Consider the following 22647-nt stretch of genomic DNA (forward strand, 5'->3'; position numbering starts at 1 on the left):
TAAAAATATGTGATTGTATTCCCTCTGAGCAGGTTAAACACTAGAGGTGATGGGATCCCTTCTGCACTGCTGTGCGCATGTTTGTGTGTGGCTGTGCAGTGTTACAGGTATGGTACAGAGTTGTACTGTTGCTGCCAAGGCCAACAGCCTGTAGCAGACAGTCTCAACTGTGCTCCACAGGGACAATCTCACTGGAGATGCCCAGGTTCAGACTCATGGGCACTGGAGCAAAGTGTTCTCAACTGCTAGAACTCAGCCATAGAAGGCCTTCTGAGAGGGGATCAGACTGAACCCTGGCTTCGCTATAGTCAGAGCAAAATGCAAGATCACCTCTTTGCTAAAGCCCTTACCAGGAACAACACCAGGGTCAGCATGAGATGGAGATGGTTTAATAAGCGGAAAGATAAGAATAAGAAAAAAGAAAATTGGGTTGGTATGACACAGAGCAGCCTTGGCAAAAGGTCCCCCATTCTTTGCAAACAGCTCTCATTGCAGGCCTGACAAACTCAATACACCAAACACTTCTTATAGGATATTTATTCATCAAGTATAACATGTAACATATCTACAGAATGCTGTGTTGTCTACCCTGGCCACATCCCAGAACATTCAATGGAAAAGCATCAAATACCATGGCAAATGATCAAAACCACTTGGAGGTGAAAAGGAACATCACAGCAGGCAGGGGATCACCAGCTAGTTCTGCAACTGACTGAGCTTTGTGGGGAAAACCTGGTTCATTAGATACGACAGGTAACTATTGATGAGTGTAGATCCAGGTTCACACTTTAGGATTTTGTTTTGTGTTACAACCAGTTGTTTCCATCACCTTCTCTCTTTCCTGGATAAATCTTTATTCTTTCTTAAATAAACCTCTTTTTGTTTTTATAATAAGTATTCACAAGTGCTATGTGGCTTACAGGAGCAGTAGTTAGGGTAATTGTGATAAACAAGGGTGCAGAGATTCTGGTACATCTTTTGAGTAGCCAGAGTCAAGGGCTTGGTATCACAGGAGAATGAATCAGAGATTCAGAGATTAGGGTGCCCATTTTGTCAGTCTGCAAAGCAAAGCTGGGGCTGGCATAAACCCAGAGGAGAGTGCATGAGTGAGTGAAAGGCTGGTGGTGCCAGGGAGCTGACATCCAAATACTACTAGTGAGACTCTGTAGGTGGAGGGAGTGGAGTAATGAGGTGACTCTCCCTCCCCAAGAAACATCAGAGTGGAGCAGAGAGAAAAAAAAAATCTTCTCTTTCCCGCCACCATCTCTCAGTGTGTCAAGCACTTTATATAGAGGACACCCGTGAATACACAGAAGAGGCCAAATGTTACTTACTCTAATTTGTGCAGTTTACAGTTTGAGTGTTTCAGTCCATCGCACAACAGCCGCACTCCGGCATCTCCCAGTTTATTACCACCCAGGTTGAGCACTGTCAGGCTCTGGTTGGTTCTGAGAGCAGTGGCGAGATCCCCTAAGCTAGTGTCTGTGAGACCACAGTCCCACAACCTGCAGGAGAGAGAAACACAGAGAAGGGAGATCACAGTCTGAAGGGGCTGCATCACAGCTGTTCCCAGGCAGCTCCACCCACCAGCCCCCTACCTGACCAATCCACCTGAAGAATGAAGTAGAAGCCCTGCCCCACCACCTGTCCCAACCCCCACTCTATTAAAGCCTCACCCACTTGAATTTGAGTCTTGACCTATTAGCACTGTGAATGGTCCAGACACCCCACTCCTTAAACCTCTGCCATTGACCAATAAGGATGAAGGTTCTGGGTCAGACTTCCTCACACAGCACTGCCCCTCACCCTTTCCACTGGCCAACCAGAATTTAAGGGGCAGCCATCTGGGCACCCAAAGTCCGACCTACCCAGCTTTCAGCCAATCAGATTGGATTTGTCACTGATCAGCCCCGGGATGGTGTGACCTAATCAGAGCAGCCCATTGCTACATGGAGGCTGTAGGGGAGCCCTCTCCCCAGGCAGCTGGGCCAGGATCCGAGCAGGAACTGGGAGATTCTGCCCCTCCGCGCCCCCGGCACTAGCTCTGCTGCTGCCCTGCAGGACACAGATGTCTCCTGCCTCTGCTCCCGGCTCTGACTCTCAGGCCTGGGGAGAGGAGGCAGCTGCGAGGCCCAGCACTGGCAGCGTCACACCCACCTTCCTCTGAGAGCAGGGACCAAAGGCTGGGGGATATGAAGACAGAGAACAGCCTCACAACCAGGGGTATCTCCAAAGTCTGGGGAAGAAGAGCCCCTGACAGAAGTGTAACCATGTGACCCTGTTGGCAAGGCCTGTTCCAGAAACTCTGGTGGAGGTATTGCAACAGAAATTTTATACTGGATTCTGCATCCCACCCTGCAGAGACTGGGCTCCTGGGGGAGCTGCCAGCCAGCGGAGTGTGGAACTATGGCAGCAGTCTGGCTATGACCATGTGCATCTCAATGACCAGCCCCCAGCATGGCTGTCACATACTGCCACTCCTCCCTCCCTCCAGGGCTCATGGGGAACCCTCTGCACCCCCAACAGCTACCAAATCTTGAGCAAATGTAGAGACACCCCTTCCACCAGAACTGTCACCTGCACAACCTCTTCCATCACTACGGTTGCATTGAAAATATAGTCGCTCTACCGAATGGGGAGGGGAGTCCCAATGTTTGAGAGCCGAAAAGAGCCCTGCATTTCTATGAAGGAGGGAAGCCCCCACTCCCTGGGAGGGTCCCAGGTTCAGTCATGGTTGGTAGAGCCCCAGAGATATTTTGGAGGCAGGAAGAGAGGCACCTCAATGCGATGAGAGATTCTAAGTCTGTGTTGAACAGTGAAAGAAAAAACCTCATGGGTGTATGTGGGAAACTACAGAGATAAGTGCTAGCAGCGGGAGGTGGGGAGAGGATGTTCTTGATTAAGCAACAGAGAAGAGCTTGACAAGATTTAAAAGTAAGGAGGGAGGGAAGACTAATAAAAAATTGAGAAGCAAAAGACCCCAAAGTGGGGAGGGGACAAATGAAGGAAAAAAAGGAACAAACTGGGATAAAAAAGGAGAGACACCCCACAAATGAGGAGTGGTGTTGTGGGTAAACTTTTGGAAGGCGGTAGCTGTGTCAACAGTATGGGAGTTTATTCGTTGCCCTTGGCGCTGATTCTGGAGGCAGAGATTCTCTTTGGTGCTGGGCTCAGATCTCTGGAAGAGGAGACTCTGTTGTTTGACCATCTCAGTCCAAAACAGATGAATAAATGTAAATATGACAAGTTTCACTCAGAGTTTACTCAGACTCCCAATCACCGATTTCTCCTCTGATCTGAAAAGTGCTAGACACCAGCCACCACTTGGCTGAGGGTAACACTGGTGTCAGAACAGGATGCTGGTGCTAGAAGAAAGAGCAACACTACACACAGATAGTCCTGCCCTGAGGATCCTACAATCTAAATAGACAAGAAAGTAAAAGGTAGGGAAAGGAAATATTATTTTTATTTTTCAAATGGAGAATTGAGACCCATAAGAGATTGAATGACTTGTCCAAGGTCACACAGTGTCTTGAGTTTGATCCAGCAATTTAATTACATGACCATCCTTTGTCTTGCACAGAGCTGTGCTTAGTCCTCGTGTTTCTCAGTTTCAGAAGTGCCCCCATATTTTTTAATCAACATGATGTCTTTTTTCTCCCTTTTTTCTCCTGGTTGAGGCTCTTAAGGAAGAGCTACTTACCAGTCAGGTATTGAACATTAGGGCCTGAGCAAATTTTGAGGTTTCCCTCTGTGAAACCTATTGTGATTTGCTAAAGTGTGTTGGAAAAATTTGAAAAGATCTAACTACTGACTAGACCGTACCCAAGCAAATATTTGAAGAGCTGTTGGAAGGGAATAGAAATTTCAAAATGGGTTCCTTAGAAGTGAGGGCACTCTAGTGTGTGTGAGTATGGGGACAATGGGGGGGGGTGCGGAGAGAGGTTGAACTGACTCATATGTTTTTGAAATGTCACGTGTCATTTCCAGTATTTTAGAAATTCACCATACATTGCAAGGGCAAAATTGTGTTCTATCAAAATTACAAGAACTTTAATTGTTTTCTTTATGTACTAGGATGGCTTACAAAAATGGCCACAACTGAAAAAAAAACAGTGTTTAATTTTCACCAAAAGTGGCAGAAATCTTCAAAATATGTTTGATAATGTAAGTATGTACTGAAAATTGTACTGTTTTTGAAAGTTCAGGAAATACTTAGATCCAGGTGATATATTGTATACGTTTTCACATACCTTTTTTCCTTTGGTTAAAGCAAAAGTTTGTAATCATACAACAATATCAACTTGTACCATGAAATGCAATAAATAAATAAATGGTCATCATTTGTAGATTGGACTGATTTGAGAACAGTTTTTCTGTCTGCAATTTTTCTATGAAGAGAAGAAGACTTCTACCTCCTATTTATAAAATGTTTTTGTTATTACCTCTTCAGCTCTGTGGCCATCAGGGATAACATGACCCCCTCCTTCTCAGAATTCTGCCCTTCTGCAAAATAGGAATACTAGAAACACTACAGAAAATCTATGTCTCCACATATGACTCTGATCCTTAAACTTGTAGGCTGATGAAGGACAGTAAAATCACTTAGATTTCATTATTTACAGATGCCCTTGAAAGCACGGCTGCTTTAAGAAGTTCCTTCTTGGGCCTTTCTTTCACACTAATAAGTACTTTTCCAAAGACATAATCATTTTCTCACATTGAGGCAGTACTGCTAATTCCACATTTTCAAAAGTCATGAGTCAGGCCCCTAAAATCATGTTTAAAATTAATGTGTTTGTGGTTTTTTTTTCATAGCCTTCTAGTTCCTGAGTGTGTAGGTTACACATAGGTCACATTTTTTATCTTCTCTCCACAATCAGGAGGGCCCAAAAATATTATTAAATAAAAATTTAAGATATAATTCTCAAATATTCACATTACTCCAGGAGCTGAGGCTGAATAAAACCCCCACCTAGAATTGTAAACCTCACAATAAAATGGCAAAAATTTGCAAAACTAGGTTCTTTGCACAGTGGATTCTGTAATAATCCAAAGCAAAGCCCAAGAGACACTCTGATTATTAAAAACAAGGAGGAGTCCTTGTTTACATTGGCCTCATTGGCACTACAAAAGTGTTTTCCACCCCTTCTTGTCAACTGTTAAGAATAGTCCACTTCCACCTTAATTGAATTGGCTAGTTAGCACTGACCCGCATTTGGTAGGGCAACTCCCATCTTTTCATATGCTGTATATTTATACCTCCTTACTGTATGTGCCACTCCATGCATCTGATGAAGTGGGTTTTAGCCAATGAAAGCTTATGCGCAAATACATTTGTTAGTCTCTAAGTGCCACAAGGATTCCACGTTGTTTTTGCTGATACAGACTAACAAGGCTAATCATTTGAAATCTGATTATTAAGTAGCTCTACCTTAAAAACCTTAACCATATGAAAGAGAGACAATATCTGTTTTTAAGAAGCACATTTCTGGAACTGAGAATCACAAGAATGAACACAGCTCTCTGCATGAGATAATCTGGTTCTGTAGTTAAAACTCTGGATTAGAACTCAGGAGATCTGTATTCAGTTACTGGCTTTACGATATGCTACCTGTGCGACCTCAGGCCAGTCATTCCATCTTTCTGGGTCTCAATTTTTCATTCGAAAAATTGAAATTGTAATACTTCTTTCCCCTTCCCATTGTCTGTCCTGGAATAAGATGCTCACACAGCATAAAGAGCTTTCTCCTCTTTCAAGGATCTCACCCCAACACCAAACTCCCAAGCAGAAACCTGCCTCCAGAATAGACTGTAATCAAAGTGCAATGCAGAGAGCAAAATCTCTGGCTGTTTGCACAGCTCCCTCCTTTCTAAAGCTGCAAAACCCAATAAAACTAATACAACACATGTTGCCTCAAAATGAAAACCTTGTTTACGTGCTAAAAAAGAACTGGGAAGACTAAAAGAGAACTACCTGGTGACACTTGCCAATAAAACATCTCCAGTGCTGAAAACACTGGGGACCTGATTGCAGCTGGGGCACTTAAGCAATACCGTGGTACGCTAATCATTAAATATCAAAAATCTTGTTTAAATCAGAGTTGTGCAGTGACAGCTTATGCCCTTCTCACACTGCAGAAAAACAGGAAATACAGAACAAAGATAAACAGCCACATTGCCCCCTGGAGCTGGCAGTAGCCACTTGGAATTAAGTGCATGCCCTCCAGATGCAATCACTGTGTTAGGTATAACCGTACTGAATGGTGACGGAATAAGTGGAAGCATCTTGGAAGAGCTATGATTGTGACACGACGAGATCTAGGGATTAGCTTGAGAAGCATCATCCTAGAGCTGTGACTGCGATATTAGGGGATCTGGTCTGAGTCTCCCTGCTGTGTGTAATCTCAAAAGAAAGAGGAGTATGTGAACCGTGAAATTCCAGTTGCCATCATTCCAGGACAGAATTGTGGAGGTTGTGTTAATAGCAGGGCACTGGGTGCTATGGCTACTGTCAGTGGTGACGTGGGATATAAGAGCAGTCTCTGGATTTAATGATGGGTAGGGGAGAGTATAGGTTTAGGTGATAACCTGTGTGAAAGTCTCAAGGGATTATAAAGGGTATGAAGTGGCTGTTACATTTTACAAATGTGGTATTCTCTCAGGGAAGTAGGCTCAGTGTTTGAGTGCATGACAAGGCCAGGTAGCATCTGAAAAGGCAGAATGCAAGTGTGTGTGTTATGGGCATTCTGAGACATCACTCAGAGAGGGCAGAGTTAAAGTTCTGAGAGCATTTACCTTAATTTAATCCTTCCGCCTAGATATTTACAGTTCATTCTCAGATTTCTACCCTGGGAGGAGTTTCACACCTCGGAGTTGAAGGCTCAGAGGGGTGGTAAGTGGCCCATTTTAGTCTCAGCTGAAAGAGAATATCCCATGGAGATGAAGACAGACTGAAAAAATAGCTCTCAGACATGTGAACTGCTCCATTCTTTTCTGTGGGTGTTCTCTTCCCCCTTAGTGCTGGAGAGTTTCTGATGTGTGTCAAACATACCTGTCTCAGGAGTGTTTTCTTGGTGTGTGCTCTGAGCATGCCTGTTCTAAGCTAGAGGGCAGGGCTTCCCAAAATCCTGGCTCACATGCAGGATAGGGAAACGGGCTCAGACACCCCCAACAGGCAAGACCCCTGGCACCTGGTTCACTTGAGGATGGGGAGGATAAGGGTCAGACTCCCATAAATGGACAGGGGTACCAAGAGCTAAGCACACACGGGGAGGCGGGGGACAGGAAGTGGGGCTCAAACACCCACAAAGGGACAGTAACTTCCAGATTACATGGAGAGGTTAGGGAGAGGGGCTCAGGCACCCCATAAAGGCAAGCTCCTCTCCAGAACCTGGCTCACATGAAGGCGTACTTATGGGGACACACCCCCATAGATGATCAGGGCCCTGCCTGGGGCCCTTGCACTCACACAGGAACATGGAGAATTGTTCAGACACCACAAGGGGGACAAGGGACCCCCAGTTACATAGGGAATAGGGGCTCAGACTCTCCCTTGAAAAGCAAGCTCCCCCCGAACCTGGCTCACATGAGGGGAGCAGGGAAGGGGGAGGTCATGCTTCCTTAGATGGACTGGGGAAACCCAGATTGTGGCACATGCAAACCATTCTCCACTTGTGCCCCTAGACCCCCATTACCTGAGCCTCAATCCCTCTTCCCACCTACTCTTTCACCCCAATTGACTTCCCCTCTCAGCAAGCATTGGCTTGTGTGTTTTCTTCAAACAATAGTTTCAGCACCTTCTGAATATTCTGCTATACTCAGATTCTATTTTCCCCAAATTATCCCCCCACCCCAATAATAGAAGCAGTTTGGCATAATACACCTGTTTCTTTTACTTCAGATTTCTGCCCTAGATGGGATTTGGACTCACAGTGCCAGGGGTGTTACTCAGATGCAATTACCATAACATATCACTGGAGTCACCCAGGTCCTGTGATGGGTAGTTTTCCAGATAGTAGTCTCTGTCTCAGCACATGCTCAGTTTAATACATTAGGCACAAAAATAGGTACACACGACTTCTGAAGTGCCTAATGGAAGATGAAAACTCTCTCTGAAATAAGGTTTTAATTTGATTTATCCCAAAGGGCTTGTGGGTACCAGGCCCTCTGTTGGGGAACCCTGGAGCATTTGAGATCCTGTTGTGATGACTTGAGCTCTAGATTGATCTTTATCTATGAGCATAAATAGGTTGCCGGAATGTGTCAACTTTAAGAAGAGCTGGGGGGAGGGGGCAGTATTGCAGAAACCGCTTGGTCAAATTAGCCGAATGTTGGGTCACTAGCAGAAACCCTTGCACCCATAAGACATGCCAAATTCAAGGCAATCTGATTAACCATGTAGATTTTAGATCTCTCAGGCACCTAGCTAACTTGAAAAAGGAGACTGGTCTGAACCTTAACTATTGCAAAGCTTTCTCTTTACTGTAATAAAAAAATACAACTACCCTAAATGAAATGTGGAATTTATTCAGCTAGTACCAATACATTGGTGATAATTCACTTGTTAAGAAGAGAAGCTCACTGGAGACACTTTTGGTTGAAACACTGGAAACCAAACAAGACAGCTTCCCCACACACAACATTGGCTGATGAGCATCATTTGAGCCATCAAAGTGTTTGGCCACAAACCATGATTAAGGAACAAGCACATGGAAGTTCTGCTGACCAAATCAGTGCTGTATCTGGTGGTGAACATTGAGATGCAGGCAGCCCGTTAACTGGTAAAGTGGGACAGACTAAAGGGAGTGGACAGGCACAGAACACACAAGCAGAATAAACAGTGCAACAGTGATCTTTTGAATGTTATTTTGCTGTTGGGGGAAGATGGGTGAGTCTTTGCATTTGGGTTTTCCTTAATTCTTTAGGTGGGAATTGCTAGGTGGGGTTTAGCTAAATGGAAGGAAATATGAAGGGATGGGAACGAAGAAGGCAGGGAGGAAGGAAGGAAAGAGGGGAACATGGAAAGAGGCTAAGATGCACTGACTGTGCGGGGATGGGAAAGGACAGGGTTGCAACAAACAGCACAAAGAAGAGAATGTTGAGAGTGACAACTTGTAGCAGGCAGTCTGACATCAATGTCCATCAGTCTCTGCTGAGGCTGCTTCTCTGTCTGCTCCTACTGGTTGGGAGTCATCTCTGGTCCTGGGCTTGGTTCTGGAGTTTCATGGAGGATTAAGATGATGGCATTAAACTGGAAACAGAAGCTGACTGGCAGCCAATGGAGGAATCAGAGCACTGATCTGATGTGGTCATAATGGCATAAATCACAGAAGAGGTGGAGAGTTCTCTTCTATCGGCTGGAACATATGCAGTGTTAGACTGAGTGTTAGCTGCAGTGAATTACAGTGATCCAGTCTGAAGAGGAGAAGTAGATTGAATTATTTGGCTAAGTCTTTGTCTCGGCAGAATGTGTGAAGTTTCTGAGCAAACTGGTGATTCCTATTCAAACTCTATGACAGTTCATACCTCTAGATCACCCCTTGGGATGAGGGTGGGTCCCCTCTCATCTCTAAGGACCCTTTCTGGCTGGAGGTGTTGCTATAGTGCTGGTTTGGAGTGCAACCCACAAAACAGTCTGGGTTCACCCCGCTGTTCTTCACAAGTTAACAGGTATATAGTCTCTGAGAACGGGGCTGGGTTCCTAACACCCTCAGTGTCAGAGGACCAGGCTGAGCACCTGGGCTCTAATAAAAAGCAAAGCAGAGTGAAGATAGTTCTTCTGCCTCTCCAGAGGCTTCAGGCATCAGAAAGTCTTCTGCAGCTTCTCTGTGGAGCAGGGGAGTGCTAGTTCTGCTTCCCTCTTAAGTTCAGCGTGCCCTGAGCTTTGATCCTTCCTTTTAAGGAGCCACCCCTTTCCAGGTGCAATAGGTGTCACAGATGTACCAGGTTGGGGCTGAGTGTGCCCAGTGGAGATCATAACCCCTTTCAGTCTGGGGTGGGAATCTCTCCCACTACATAACCCAGCCCTCAAGATAGCAGTCAGGATTTCCCAATCCGATCCTGATTTCCCCAACAGACCCTGTCAGAGCTGGCTTAGTCCTCTGGAGCCCCAGGGTGGAGCATACTCGGTGAAGAAGGGACTTTGGAGATTCCAGCTGCAGAGCTGAAATAAGTCTCCACTGAGCATCAACAATGAGATTTTTCAAATGCTTCGAACTTTGAAAATTGGGGCAGAAATAGGCATATCCCTGGCACAAATGCTTCCCCGTGCAAAATTTCAAGTTCCTGATCAAAAGCATAGGGGGAGATAGAGCTTCTCACTGAAAAGTTCACCAGAATTACTCTGGGGAAACAGTGTGCTTCCCTAGCCTGTGGATGAGAATGGATGAACCATAAGGCTGAAATTTCACAACAAATATCCAGCTTGAAGCAGACACCCAGCATAGAAAATTTAAGCCAATATGGTTAAGGTTAGCAAAGTTATAAGCAACAGAAAACAGCGTCTACTGATGGAAGTGTCAGGCTATCAGAACAGCAGGTAGCACTTCCAGCTTCACTTCAAATATATGTACTCTGCAAAGCAAAACATAGCTTTTGACAGTAGCAAATATAAAATTGATTGAAGGCATGATACATCCATTGTACATCGTAGTGCACATTGGGTAGTGCTTTCATAGCTCTTGTAATATAGTATTCAGAAGAAAGAGAAAGCTACACCATGATGCAAGAAGAAAAGGTAAAAATCTAACTGGTGAATTCTAGTCCTGGGTGACATATTCTGTGCTTTTTAACTTGTCAAGAACCATGCTGTGCTATCTTGGGTGCGTATTTTTGAAGCACAGCTTTTGTGTGAGGTGAACGTGCTGTGACATTAATTGCTTCCCAGAAGGAGTGTATGTACGCCTCCTTTTCATACTGTACTGCTTTGTCCCTTATTAATAAATTAAGCTAAGCTTGGTTATTTGGTCTCTTAAATACATTTAATATTAAACCACAAGTGTTGCCAAGCAATGGCTAGACCTCTGTGAATATTGTTAGACTGACACAAATGTCCCTGTGGGGGAAGATAAGTAAGACATTCAGATAGCAGCAGTTCCTTTCTAAGCAACAATGACTTATGGGAGCCCCTCTCTCTGATGCTCCACAAAATCAATTGGTTTTCCCTTCCCTTCCAGACTGAATTCAAAGTCCTCGTGCTAATTGTTATGGCCCTAAATAAGTTATGACCTAACGTGTACACTAGAGAACTCCACATTGCAACTTGCATCAGTGTGACTGAACTGGAAGCTGCAATGATGCAGTGCAGCCACACTAGCCATTCTATCTTGAGTGCACACAATGCACTATGTTCACTAAGAATTCACTCTGTAAATGCTGCAGGGCCTGTGGGTTGTTGCACCTACCCTGCATTTCCTCGTGCTGCTTCCCAGAGAAGGTGCATAATGTCTATGGTTTAGAGTGTGTGCACTTAGTTTGCTGCAATGTCTGCTTTAAATGGTTGGATCCTGCAGAAGGATCTGCACATGTGTTGTGAGAAGCAACACTCTGCACTTGCAGATGCTATTAGAGAGGGTCAGCAGCTCCTAATGACACTCCCCGCAACTCCCTACAGATTTTGGGCCTCATGGCCCAGAGTGGATCATGAAAAGCACCAGCAGCTTTGGGTGTTTGTGCTATGGACAGCAAGGAGCTGGATTTGTTTTCCTTTAATTCATTTCTTCAATCATGTTTGCTAGTTTTTTAGACAGAGTTTGCTTCTTTGTTTAAATTTTCTTATTTTTTCAGATGTTTTGTTTGGTTTAGTAGCTAAACTCGGTTTCTCTCTATCCTTTTTTCCTACAGGAGCTAGAGATGAGAGTGCTCTGGGCCCAAAGGAAAAATAACCTTGAGGGTCCTCCATGCAGCCCAGAGAATATCACCAAAGTTCTTCCCCACCTGCTATAGTGCAGTACCTTGGAACTGGAAGGATGGGAGCATTCAGTGGGTGATAAAGTACCATGGAAAAGAGGATTTAGTTGAGGTTGGGTAGTGCAGAGGGTAGGGTTCAGCCGGGTATCGATTTATTCACTCATTACCCTGCTCTATGTTCTCTTTAGCATATCTCAGGACTGTGGAAATTGCTGCGGATGTTGTCAACAGGCAGTCATTATGCTTTGTGGGGCATCTGTGTTATGCATATAAATTGGGGGTTAGTCAGCACTGCCATGGTGTAGCCTTTTATGTTTTTGCACAAGAATTCCCAATGCACCAAACAATTTTTTTTTAAATTGACACGTGTTTGAAGTTCTAATGCTATAATATTGTATTTTTCATTCATTGTGTCTTTGTAAATCTGAGAGGTGGGTGTTTGAGGCCAATTCTCTTTGGAATATTTTGATTAATACATCCTACATTTTTTATCAAAAATATGAATTTTTACAACTAACTCCAGTGAGCGGCTTGGCAGGTGACAGAATCAGCTTTGTTGGTGTCACTAGGCATAACCCTAGGTAACTCGGGAGGGTGGTAGACCACAAGTGTCAATGAAGCCCTCCCGTTGTAGGCCTCAATGAACCAATGTTCCTCCACATTAAACACTTTGTGTAACCTAGTGTAACCTAATATGTTAAGAGCTGTAAAATGTAATGTCAGCAGTTAGTTTTCTGATTGTAACAGCCAGTTCCCTGCTGTAACACACTGGAGCTAAATTGAAGCAAGTTTCAAGGCCGCTTTTAGATACAGCATACATGTCTCTGTAGCAGAAAGGGGGAGAGGAAGGGGGAAGGCAAAGGAGCCTGTGAGAAAAGAATGCTGCAGCTGGACGGAAGAGGGAGGGGAAATGGGGGATTGCTAGTCAGCGAGAAAAGTTCTCATGGGATATAAAGGAACAGACTGCTTGTTTTAATCATGCTTGATTTGAGGCATCAGCCTCCCTGCACCACTTTGAGATCTCAAATAAACTTGGTTTGCTTCTCTACCCTGGTGTGTTTATTGCCGCGGCACACCAGGCGACAGAACCCCCCGCTGTTGCTTGGCCTCAGGCAGTTATCTGCCGGCAACAGTTTCATAGAGTTTAAGGCCACAAGAGACGATTAGCTCATCTAGTCTGCCCTCCTGCACATCACAGGCCATTACATTTCCCCTAAAGTCCCTTGTGTTGAGCCAGTGGTTATGCATTATCAAAATGCTCATGGAAGGACGAACAGGGGCAATGTGGAACTTCACTGGGAGAAGACTCATTGCACAACTGCAGCTGCTTTGCCAGTGCTTGTGCTGAAACAGTGCATAGGGATGAGGTGGTGGAAAATATGTGATTGTATTTCCTCTGAGCAGGTTAAACACTAGAGGTGATGGGATCCCTTCTGCACTGCTGTACGCACATTTGTATGCGGCTGTGCAGAGTTACAGGTATGGTACAGAGTGGTGCTGTTGCTGCCAAGGCTAATGGCCTGCAGCAGACAGTCTCAACTGTGCTCCACAGGGACAATCTCACTGGAGAAGCCCAGGTTCAGACTCTTGGGCATTGGAGCAAAGTGTTCTCAACTGCTAGAACTCAGCTGTAGAAGGCCTTCTGAGAGGGGATCAGACTGACCCCTGGCCTGGCCATAAAGCAAAATTCAAGATCACCTCTTTGCTAAAGCCCTTGCCAGGAACAACAGCAGGGTCAGCCTGAGATGGAGACGGTGTAATAAGAGGAAAGATAAAGAATAAGAGAAAAGAAAAATGGGTTGGTGTGACACAGAGCGGCCTTGGCAAAGGGTTCCCTGTTCTTTGCAAACAGCTCTCACCACAGGCCTGGCAAAGTCAATACACCAAAGACATCTTATAGGATATCTATTCATCAAATATAACATGTAATGTATCTACAGAACACTGTGTTGTCTACCCTGGCCACATCCCAGAACGTTCAATGGAAAAACATCAAAGACCATGGCAAACGATCAAAACCACTTCACAGTGAAAAGGAACAACACAGCAGGCAGGGGATCACCAGCGAGTTCTGCAACTGACTGAGATTTCTGGGGAAAGCCTAGTTCATTAGATAGGACAGGTAACTATTAACAAGTGTAAACCCAAGTTCGTGCTTTAGGATTTTGTTTTGTGTTTCAACCAGTTGTTTCCATCACCTACTTTATTCTTTCTTAAATAAACCTCTTTTTGTTTTTATGATAAGTGTTCACAAGTGCTGTGTGGCTTACAGGAGCAGTGGTTAAGATAACTCTGATAATTGGGGTACACCACATCTTTGGGTGCAGAGATTCTGGTACTTCTGTGAGTATCCTGGATATCACAGGAGAATAAATCAGGATTCAGGATTGGGCTGGCATAAGCCCAGAGGAGAGTGCTTGAGTGAGTGAAAGGCTGCTGATGTCAGGGAGCTGACACCCAACTACTACTAGTAAGACTCCCTCTAGCTGTAGGCAGAGGATAAAGAGGTGGTTCCATCCCCAAGAAACATCAGAGTGGAGCAGAAAGAAAAAAATCTTTCCTCCCCTCCACCATCTTTAACTGTGGCAAGCACTTTACACAAGGAACACCTGTAAATACACAGAGGAGGCCAAATGTTACTTACTCCAATTTCTGTAGTTTGCAGTTTGGGTGTTTCAGTCCCTCACACAGTAGCTGCACTCTGGCATCGCCCAGTTTGTTATAAAAAAGAACTTGTGGCACCTTAGAGACTGAACCCAGTTTATTATGACTCAGGTTCAGCTCTGTCAGGCTGTGGCTGGTGCTGAGAACACCGGCGAGGTCCCTGTAGCTATCATCTGTGAGATGACAACTCCACAATCTGCAGAAGAGAGAAACACAGAGAAGAGGAATCACAGTGTGAATGGGGATCGTCACATCTGATCTGACAAGCGGCCCCACCCACCAGCCCCTCTCCCTGGCCAATCCACATGCGGATTTAGAGGTAAGAAATGAGGGAAGACAAATGAGAAGTTGAGGAGAAAAAAGACCCGAAGTGGGCAGAAGACACATGAAGGAAAAAAAGGACGCAACTGGGATAAAAAAGGAGAGACACCCCACAAATGAGGAGTGGTGATGTAGGTAAGCTTTTGGAAGGTGGTAGCTGTGTGAACAGTATGGGAGTTTATTCGTTGCCCTTGGCGCTTATTCGAATACATTCTGGAGACAGAGATTCTCTTTGGGAATTTGGTGCTGGGCTCAGATCTCTGGAAGAGGAGCCTCTGCTATATGACCCTCTCAGTACAAAACAGGTGAATAAATGTAAATATGACAAGTTTCACTTAGAGTTTACCCAGACTCCCTGTCACTGATTTCTCCTCCGATCTGCAAGGTGCTGGACACCTGCCACCACTTGGCTGAGGGTAATGCTGGTGTCAGAACAGGATCCTGGTACTAGAAGAAGGAGCAACACTACACACAGAAATTCCCTGCCCTGAGGATCCTACAATATAAATAGACCACACAGGTAAAAGGTAGGGAAAGGAAATATTATTATTGCCATTTTTCAAATGGAGAACTGAGACCCATAAGAGACTGAATGACTTGTCCAAGTTCACACAGACAGTCTGAGTTTAGATCCAGCAATTTAATTACACGACCATCCTTTCTCTTGCATAGAGCTGCGCTTAGTCCCTGGTGTTTCTCAGTTTCAGAAGGGACCCCATATTTTTTTAACCAATCGGGTATTGAACATTAGGACCTGAGCAAATTTTGAGGCTTCTCACTGTGAAACCTACTGTGATTTGCTAAAGTGTGTTGGAAAAATTTGAAAAGATCTAACTACTGACTAGACCAGACCCAAGCAAACATTTGAAGAGCTGTTGGTAGGGAATAGAAAAATTCAGAATGGGTTCCCTAGAAGTGAGGGAACTCCAGAGTGTGTGTGAATATGCGGACAATGCGGGTGGTGGTCGGACTGACTCAGGTGTTTTTGAAATGTCATGTGCCATTTCCAGTATTTTAGAAATTTGCAATACATTTCAAGGGCAAAATTGTGTTCTATCAAAATTACAAGAACTTTCATTGTTTTCATTATGTACTAGGATGGCTTATAAAAATGGCCACAACTAAAAAAACCCCAATGTTTAATTTTCACCAAAAGTGGCAGAAATCTTCTAAATATGATTGATAATGTAACCATGTACTGAAAATTGTACTGTTTTTGAAAGTTTGGGAAAACAGACCCAGGTGATATACTATATGCATTTTCACACACTTTTTTCCTTTTTTTAAAGCAAAAGTCTGTTATCATACAACAATATGAACTTGTACAATGAAATGCAAAAAAAAAAGTCATTGTTTGTGGACTGGACTTATTTGAGAACAGTTTTTCTGTCTGCAATTTTTATGAAGATATGAAGACAAGGAGACTCCTATCCCCTATTTATAAAATGTTTTTTGTTATTACATCTTTAGCTCTGTGGCCCTCAGTGATAACTGGACCCTCTTCTTCTCAGAATTTGGCCACCCTAGCCATTGAGGAGGGAAACGTAACCCACCAAACTCTTGAGAATGCCGCACTCTGGCCAGTACTTACAAATCCATTGCTTGATGCAGCCTTCCTTACACGTTGCTTCCTGTGCTGTTCAGTGATCATGCAGAGCCATGCAGTCTCACAGAGCTCTGCTGCATTCACTGTCTAACTGATCTGCATTGCTTAACATGATCCTCACACAACTTAACAACCAGTTCCAACTGTTTCACCACCTGGTATCATCTAGTCTCCCACTTCTGAGCAACTTAATTTGCAACTGAATAACTACATCCAATGTCACCTACCTGTTGGCAATAGGCTCACTAATATGGGCTTGGCTTTATTGGCACTTTACAGCGCTGCAACTTTCGTGCTCAGGGGTGTGAAAAAACACCCCCCTGAGCGCTGCAAGATACAGCGCTGTAAAGCCTCAGTGTAATCAGTGCCGCAGCGCTGGGAGCGCGGCACCCAGTGCTGCAAGCTACACCCGTAAGGGATGTGGTTTATGTGCAGCGCTGGGAGAGCTCTCTCCCAGTGTTGGCGCTCCGACCACACTCACACTTCAAAGCGCTTTGAAATTTCAAGTGTAGCCATACCCTGAAACATCCCAATTGCAGACTGCAGATATTAAAGTAAGTAGCAGCTGGCTCCCTTTAGTCTGTGCCTCTGAACATTGCGCTACTGTGATTTCAGTACTTTCTACTAGGGTCACAGCCCTGCTGTGAATGCTTCTCCATTCAAATCCTTTACCACCATCACAAGAACTAACTCTGGGACAAAGCCTAGCAACTAGACAAAGAAACATGGGAGAAAACAGCACAACTCCGTACCATACCTGTAACTCTGCACAGCCATACACAAATGTGTGTACAGCAGTGCAGAAGGGATCCCATCACCTCTAGTGTTTAACCTGCTCAGAGGAAATACAATCACATATTTTCCACCACCTCATCCCTATGCACTGTTTTAGCACAAGCACTGGCAAAGCAGCTGCAGTCGTGCAATGAGTCGTCTCCCAGTGAAGTTCCACATTGCCCCTGTTCGTCCTTCCATGAGCATTTTGATAATGCATAACCACTGGCTCAACACAAGGGACTTTAGGGGAAAGGTAATGGCCTGTGATGTGCAGCAGGGCAGACTAGATGAGCTAATGGTCTCTTGTGGCCTTAAACTCTATGAAACTGATTCTGTCACCTGCCAAGCCGCTCCCAGAAGCAGCTGCACATGCCCTTTCTGTCTCCTACACGGAGACGTGGTCAGGTGGTTCTCCATGCTGCCCATCCGCAGGCCAACCCCCGCAGCGCCTATTGGCTGCAATTCCCAGCCAATTGGAGTGGTAGGGCAGTGCTTGGGGCAAGGGGTAGAAAGCAGAGCTCCATTGCAGCCCCTACATGTAGGAGCCGGAGTGGGAACATGCTGGCTGCTTCCCATTTGAAGTTCTAATGCTATAATATTGTATTTTTCATTCATTGTGTCTTTGTAAATCTGAGAGGTGGATGCAGGGGCGGCTCTAGGTATTTTGCCGCCCCAAACACTGCAGGCAGGCTGTCTTCGGTGGCTTGTCTGTGGGAGGTCCCCGGTCCCGCGGATTCGGCGGCCTGCCTGTGGGAGGTCCGCCAAAGCCGCAGGACCAGCGGACCCTCCTCAGGCAAGACACTGAAGGCAACCTGCCTGCCACCCTTGCAGTGACCTGCAGAGCGCCCGCCGTGGCTTGCCACCCCAGGCACACGCTTGGCGTGCTGGTACCTGGACCGCCCCTGGGTGGGTGTTTGAGGTCAGGGCAAGCAGAGATCACTGCATCTCCCCTCAGCTGCTGTTGGGCTGGCATACGAGTTTCCATTTGCTGAAAAATGGAAATAATTCTCTTTGGAATATTTTACTTAATCTGTCATCCATTTTTATATCAAAATTATGAATTTTTGCAACTAACTCCAGTGAGCGGCTTGGCAGGTGACAGAATCAGCTTCATAGAGTTTAAGGCCACAAGAAACCATCAGCTCATCTAGTCTGCCCTCCTTCACATAACAGGCCATTACATTTCCACTGAAGTCCCGCTGTGTTGAGCCCTGTTTTTCTGAGTTATCAAAGTGCTTCTAGAAGGGTGGGAAGGGGCAGTGTGCAACTCCACTGGGAGAAGACTCATTGCAAGACTGCTGCTGCTTTGCCAGTGCTTGTGCTAAAACAGTGCAGAGGGATGTAGTGGTAAAAAACGTGTGATTGCATTTCCTCTGAGCAGGTTAAACACCAGAGGTGATGGGATCCCTTTTACATGGCTGTGCACATGTTTGTGTGTAGCTGTGCAGTGTTACACGTATGGTAGGGAGCTCAGCTATTGCTGCCAAGGCCAATGGCCTATAGCAGACAGTCTCAACTGTGCTCCACAGCGACAATCCCACTCGAGATGCCCAGGTTCAGACTCTTCGGCATTGGAGTAGAGTGTTCTCAACAGCTAGAACTCAGCTGTAGAAGACCTTCTGAGAGGGGATCAGACTGACCCCTGGCCTGGCCATGGTCAGAGCAAAATGCAAGAACACCTCTTCGCTAAAGCCCTTACCAGGAACAACAGCAGGGTCAGCATGAGATGGAGATGGTGTAATAAGAGGAAAGATAAAGAATAAGAGAAATAAAATTGGGTTGGTGTGACACAGGGAGCCCTTGGCAAAGGATCCCCTGTTCTTTGCAAACAGTTCTCAGCTCAGGCCTGACAAATTCAATACACCAAATACGTCTTATAGGATATTTATTCATTAAGTATAACATGTAACATATCTACAGAACGCTGTGTTGTCCATCCTTGCCACTTCCCAGAACATTCAATAGAAAAGCATCAGAGACCATGACAAATGATCAAAGCCACTTGGAGGTGAAAAGGAACAACACAGCTGGCAGGGGATCACCAGCTAGTTCTGCAGCTGACTGAGTTTTGTGGGGAAAGCCTGGTTCATTAGATAGGACAGGTAACTATTGATGAGTGTAGATCCAGGTGCATGCTTTAGGATTTTGATTTGTGTTTCAACCAGTTGTTTCCATCACCTTCTCTCTTTCCAGGATAAATCTTTATTCTTTCTTAAATAAACTTATTTTTGTTTTTATTATAAATGTTTACAACTTCTGTGTGCCTTACAGGAGCAGTGGTTAAGGTAACTCTGATAAACTGGAGCATGCTACATCTTTGCCTTGGTCTACACTATGAGTTTAGATCAAATTTAGCAGCGTTAGATTGATTCAACCCTGCACCCGTCCACTGACGAAGCCATTTTTGTCTGCTTAATGGGCTCTTAAAATCAATTTCTGTATGTAACAAAAATGTAACCCTTCTGCCCCTCTAGTTGGCAGCAACAAGGGCCGGGTTCAGTATCCAGGGGTTCTGTTTCAGTAACACAATGCATAACCGGCTCGAGCCCCCACCCAGTGACCTGGGACACTCACATACCACACCCCCCTGGGCGCCTCTAGGAGGCAATACTTCCCCTCTCGCAAGCACGGAATCTGAGTGTAGCAAAATCTTTTTTAATAAAGGAAGGAATCAATGCGGCATCCCATTGGAGAAACACCACAAACAGGGTTATAACACAAACCATAAACAAAAACCCACCTCCAAGTACGTTTGGCACTGTCCTTTTTCCGCTTAGGGTTTTAAGTCCAATCACCCCAAAGTCCAACAACCCAAAAGTCTCTGGTCAATGCCACCCCAGAGTTCGAGAGTCTATCTGTAGAGGTCCCTCCCCCCAGCCTGGGTAGAAAGGGGCACCTTACGTGGTCCAGGGCCAACTGCCCTGCCTCTCCGTGGGTTCTGCTTCCGCCTTCTCCACGAACTGCTCTGCTTCACCAGCAGCTCCACTCTGCTCCTCCAGCCGTCCTCAGAAACTGCTCCGCTACACCAGCTGCTCTGCTCCATGAGCTGCTCTGCAAAAGTGCTCGGCTCCGCTCACTCTGTGGGCCACTCCACCCGTCCCACAGCTACTCCGCTCTGCCAGCCGCTCTGCTGCCACCAGCTGTCCCGTGATCCGCTCCAGCCGTCCCCACAACTGCTCCACTCCGCCAGCTGCTCTGTTCCACAGCATATCTTCAGGCTCCCCCACTAGCTAGCACAATGCTCAGTGCTCTCAGCTCAGTCATTTCAGCTTTTTTGTGATTTCAACTCTTAGTGATCTCAGCTCTTAGTGGGGGAGCCCCAGTGCTAGTGCACCATTAGCCCAAAGTGCGTTCAGCTCAGTCACCTGTATTTAGATTCTTGAGGGAATAAAAAAATCAACTCTGACATTCCACAGTGGAGAGAGGAGGAGGTGCAACTGGTGCTTCTGGCTCCACAAGGAGCCTGCACCACCAGGCACAGATACCTGTCCCCAACCTCTCTACTTCACTGGGTTTTGGAACCCATGACCCTTGTCTAGCAAGTACCACCCAACTGAGGGTGAGTCATTTGTCACCAAGCAGTCCCACCGCTCAGCAATCTGGGATAGGGTAGGCGTGTCTATGCAAATAAACTCTCTGACATTCTTTCCACCAGATGTCAGGGTAGAGCTTATCCTGACTCTGCTTACATCCTTCCCCCAGCCAAGAATTTGTCGTCCCGACAAATCACATTCCCTACTATACCAACTTATTGGTCCTCTCCAAAAGGCATTAGATAGCCCACTTTAGCTTTCACAAACCTGTGTGCTAAATGTATAGGCTCCTCACTAATCACCCCAGGTGCATCGTAAGTTAACCGTTTCACTGGTCTTATTACCCTGTCTCGCCTATTAAGAATCTCTGTTGCTATGGTAGGGGGGACATCCTCTTGAGTGCCGGATGGGGAGGTTTCCTGTGAGTTCCCCTCAGATACTGGCATAGGCTCCTGCATTTCTAGTTCTAACAGTGGAGGGTCGCAGGTGCTCTGGACATCCTCCATCTGTATGTCACCATTGTCCAATAGCCTGTGTAAGTCATTACACGGGGGTCCCACCAGTGGCTCAGGGATGTCAGGAATGGGCCTAAATACTTCTGCCATAGGGTTTAGGGCGGAAGAGGATGTGCTCTCTTCTGATTCAGCGGATCGAGACTGAAATCTTGTCTTCATCCCAGGATACACCATGGTTGTGTCTTCCTCCTCAGACTCACTGTCAGATGTGCCGAGTAGGGGTAGGTTAGCTGCAGGAGGCCGGCTCTCCACATTGGAAGGCGGCTTTGGTACAGCACCTTTGTTCTGCCCAGTTGCCCTGTTGTGGCCCATCTCATAAGGGCTGCTTACCACTTCTCCCACAGGGAGCAAAAGGTTTCTATGCACGGTTTTGGTCTGCCCTGGACCCTCTTCAGGTTTTATCTTGTAGACCGGCAGGTCTCCTAGCTTTTCCATCACTAAGTAAGGTATTGCCTTCCATCTGTCAGCTATCTTGTGTTTGCCAGCAATACCCAAATTTCGCAGCAGGACTCTGTCCCCTGGCTGGAGCTCTTGCAGACGCACCCTAGCATCATATCGATGTTTGTTGCGGCCTGCATTCTTCTGAGCTGCAGATGTAGCTAAGTGATAAGCATCCCGCAGCTTTTCTCGTAGACGGGATAGATATTGCTGGTGAGTTTCATAGCTATCTCCATCCTCGGATACACCAAAGCACAGGTCTATGGGTAATCTTGGTTCTCGCCCAAACATTAAGAGATATGGGGTGACTCCCGTAGCGTCGTTCTTTGTGGCGTTGTAGGCGTGCACTAGAAATGCGACATGTTGGCTCCAGGTTGCCTTCTGCTCTGGCCACAAAGTCCCTAACATATCTAACAGGGTTCGGTTGAACCTCTCTGGCTGAGGGTCACCCTGTGGGTGATAAGGCGTTGTCCTTGACTTTTTAATTCCTGCTATCCTCAGCACCTCCTTCAGAAGGTGACTCTCAAAGTCTCGTCCCTGATCCGAGTGTATCCGGGCTGGGAATCCATAAACTGAGAAATATTTTTCCCACAGTACTCGAGCGACGGTAGTGGCCTTCTGATCACGTGTGGGATATGCCTGCGCATATCGCGTGTAATGGTCGGTCACTACTAGGATGTTCCCAATATTCCTCTTGTCCACTTCTAAAGACAAGAAATCAATGCAAACCAGCTCCAGAGGTTTGTTGCTGGTGATGTTCTTCAGATATGCAGCCCTCGTGGGCAGAGTTTTCCTTTGCACACATCGCGCGCAGGTCTCACATTTCCGGTGAACATCTTCAGCCATCCGTGGCCAATAGAATCTACTGCGGATAAGTTCCAGG

At 45.8% G+C, this 22647-nt stretch overlaps 2 protein-coding genes across 4 annotated transcripts in view; one reads left to right on the plus strand and one right to left on the minus strand.

Annotated features, from left to right (window-relative positions):
- The window catches only part of LOC127051008 (NACHT, LRR and PYD domains-containing protein 3-like), a 572024-nt gene that overhangs the window by 350118 nt on the left and 199259 nt on the right, over positions 1-22647 (plus strand). The gene's annotated exons all lie outside the window — the stretch shown is intronic.
- The window catches only part of LOC127051009 (NACHT, LRR and PYD domains-containing protein 3-like), a 166566-nt gene that overhangs the window by 55190 nt on the left and 88729 nt on the right, over positions 1-22647 (minus strand). For all 3 annotated transcript variants that reach the window (XM_050952786.1, XM_050952785.1, XM_050952788.1), the window contains exons 8-9: positions 14555-14770; positions 1335-1505 (exon numbers count right to left, since the gene is read on the minus strand). In XM_050952786.1, the coding sequence (XP_050808743.1) occupies positions 1335-1505; positions 14555-14770 (387 nt within the window). The remainder of the gene's footprint in view (positions 1-1334; positions 1506-14554; positions 14771-22647) is intronic.

This window comes from Gopherus flavomarginatus, chromosome 5 (assembly GCF_025201925.1).
Source record: "Gopherus flavomarginatus isolate rGopFla2 chromosome 5, rGopFla2.mat.asm, whole genome shotgun sequence".
Classification (NCBI taxonomy): Eukaryota; Metazoa; Chordata; order Testudines; family Testudinidae; genus Gopherus; species Gopherus flavomarginatus.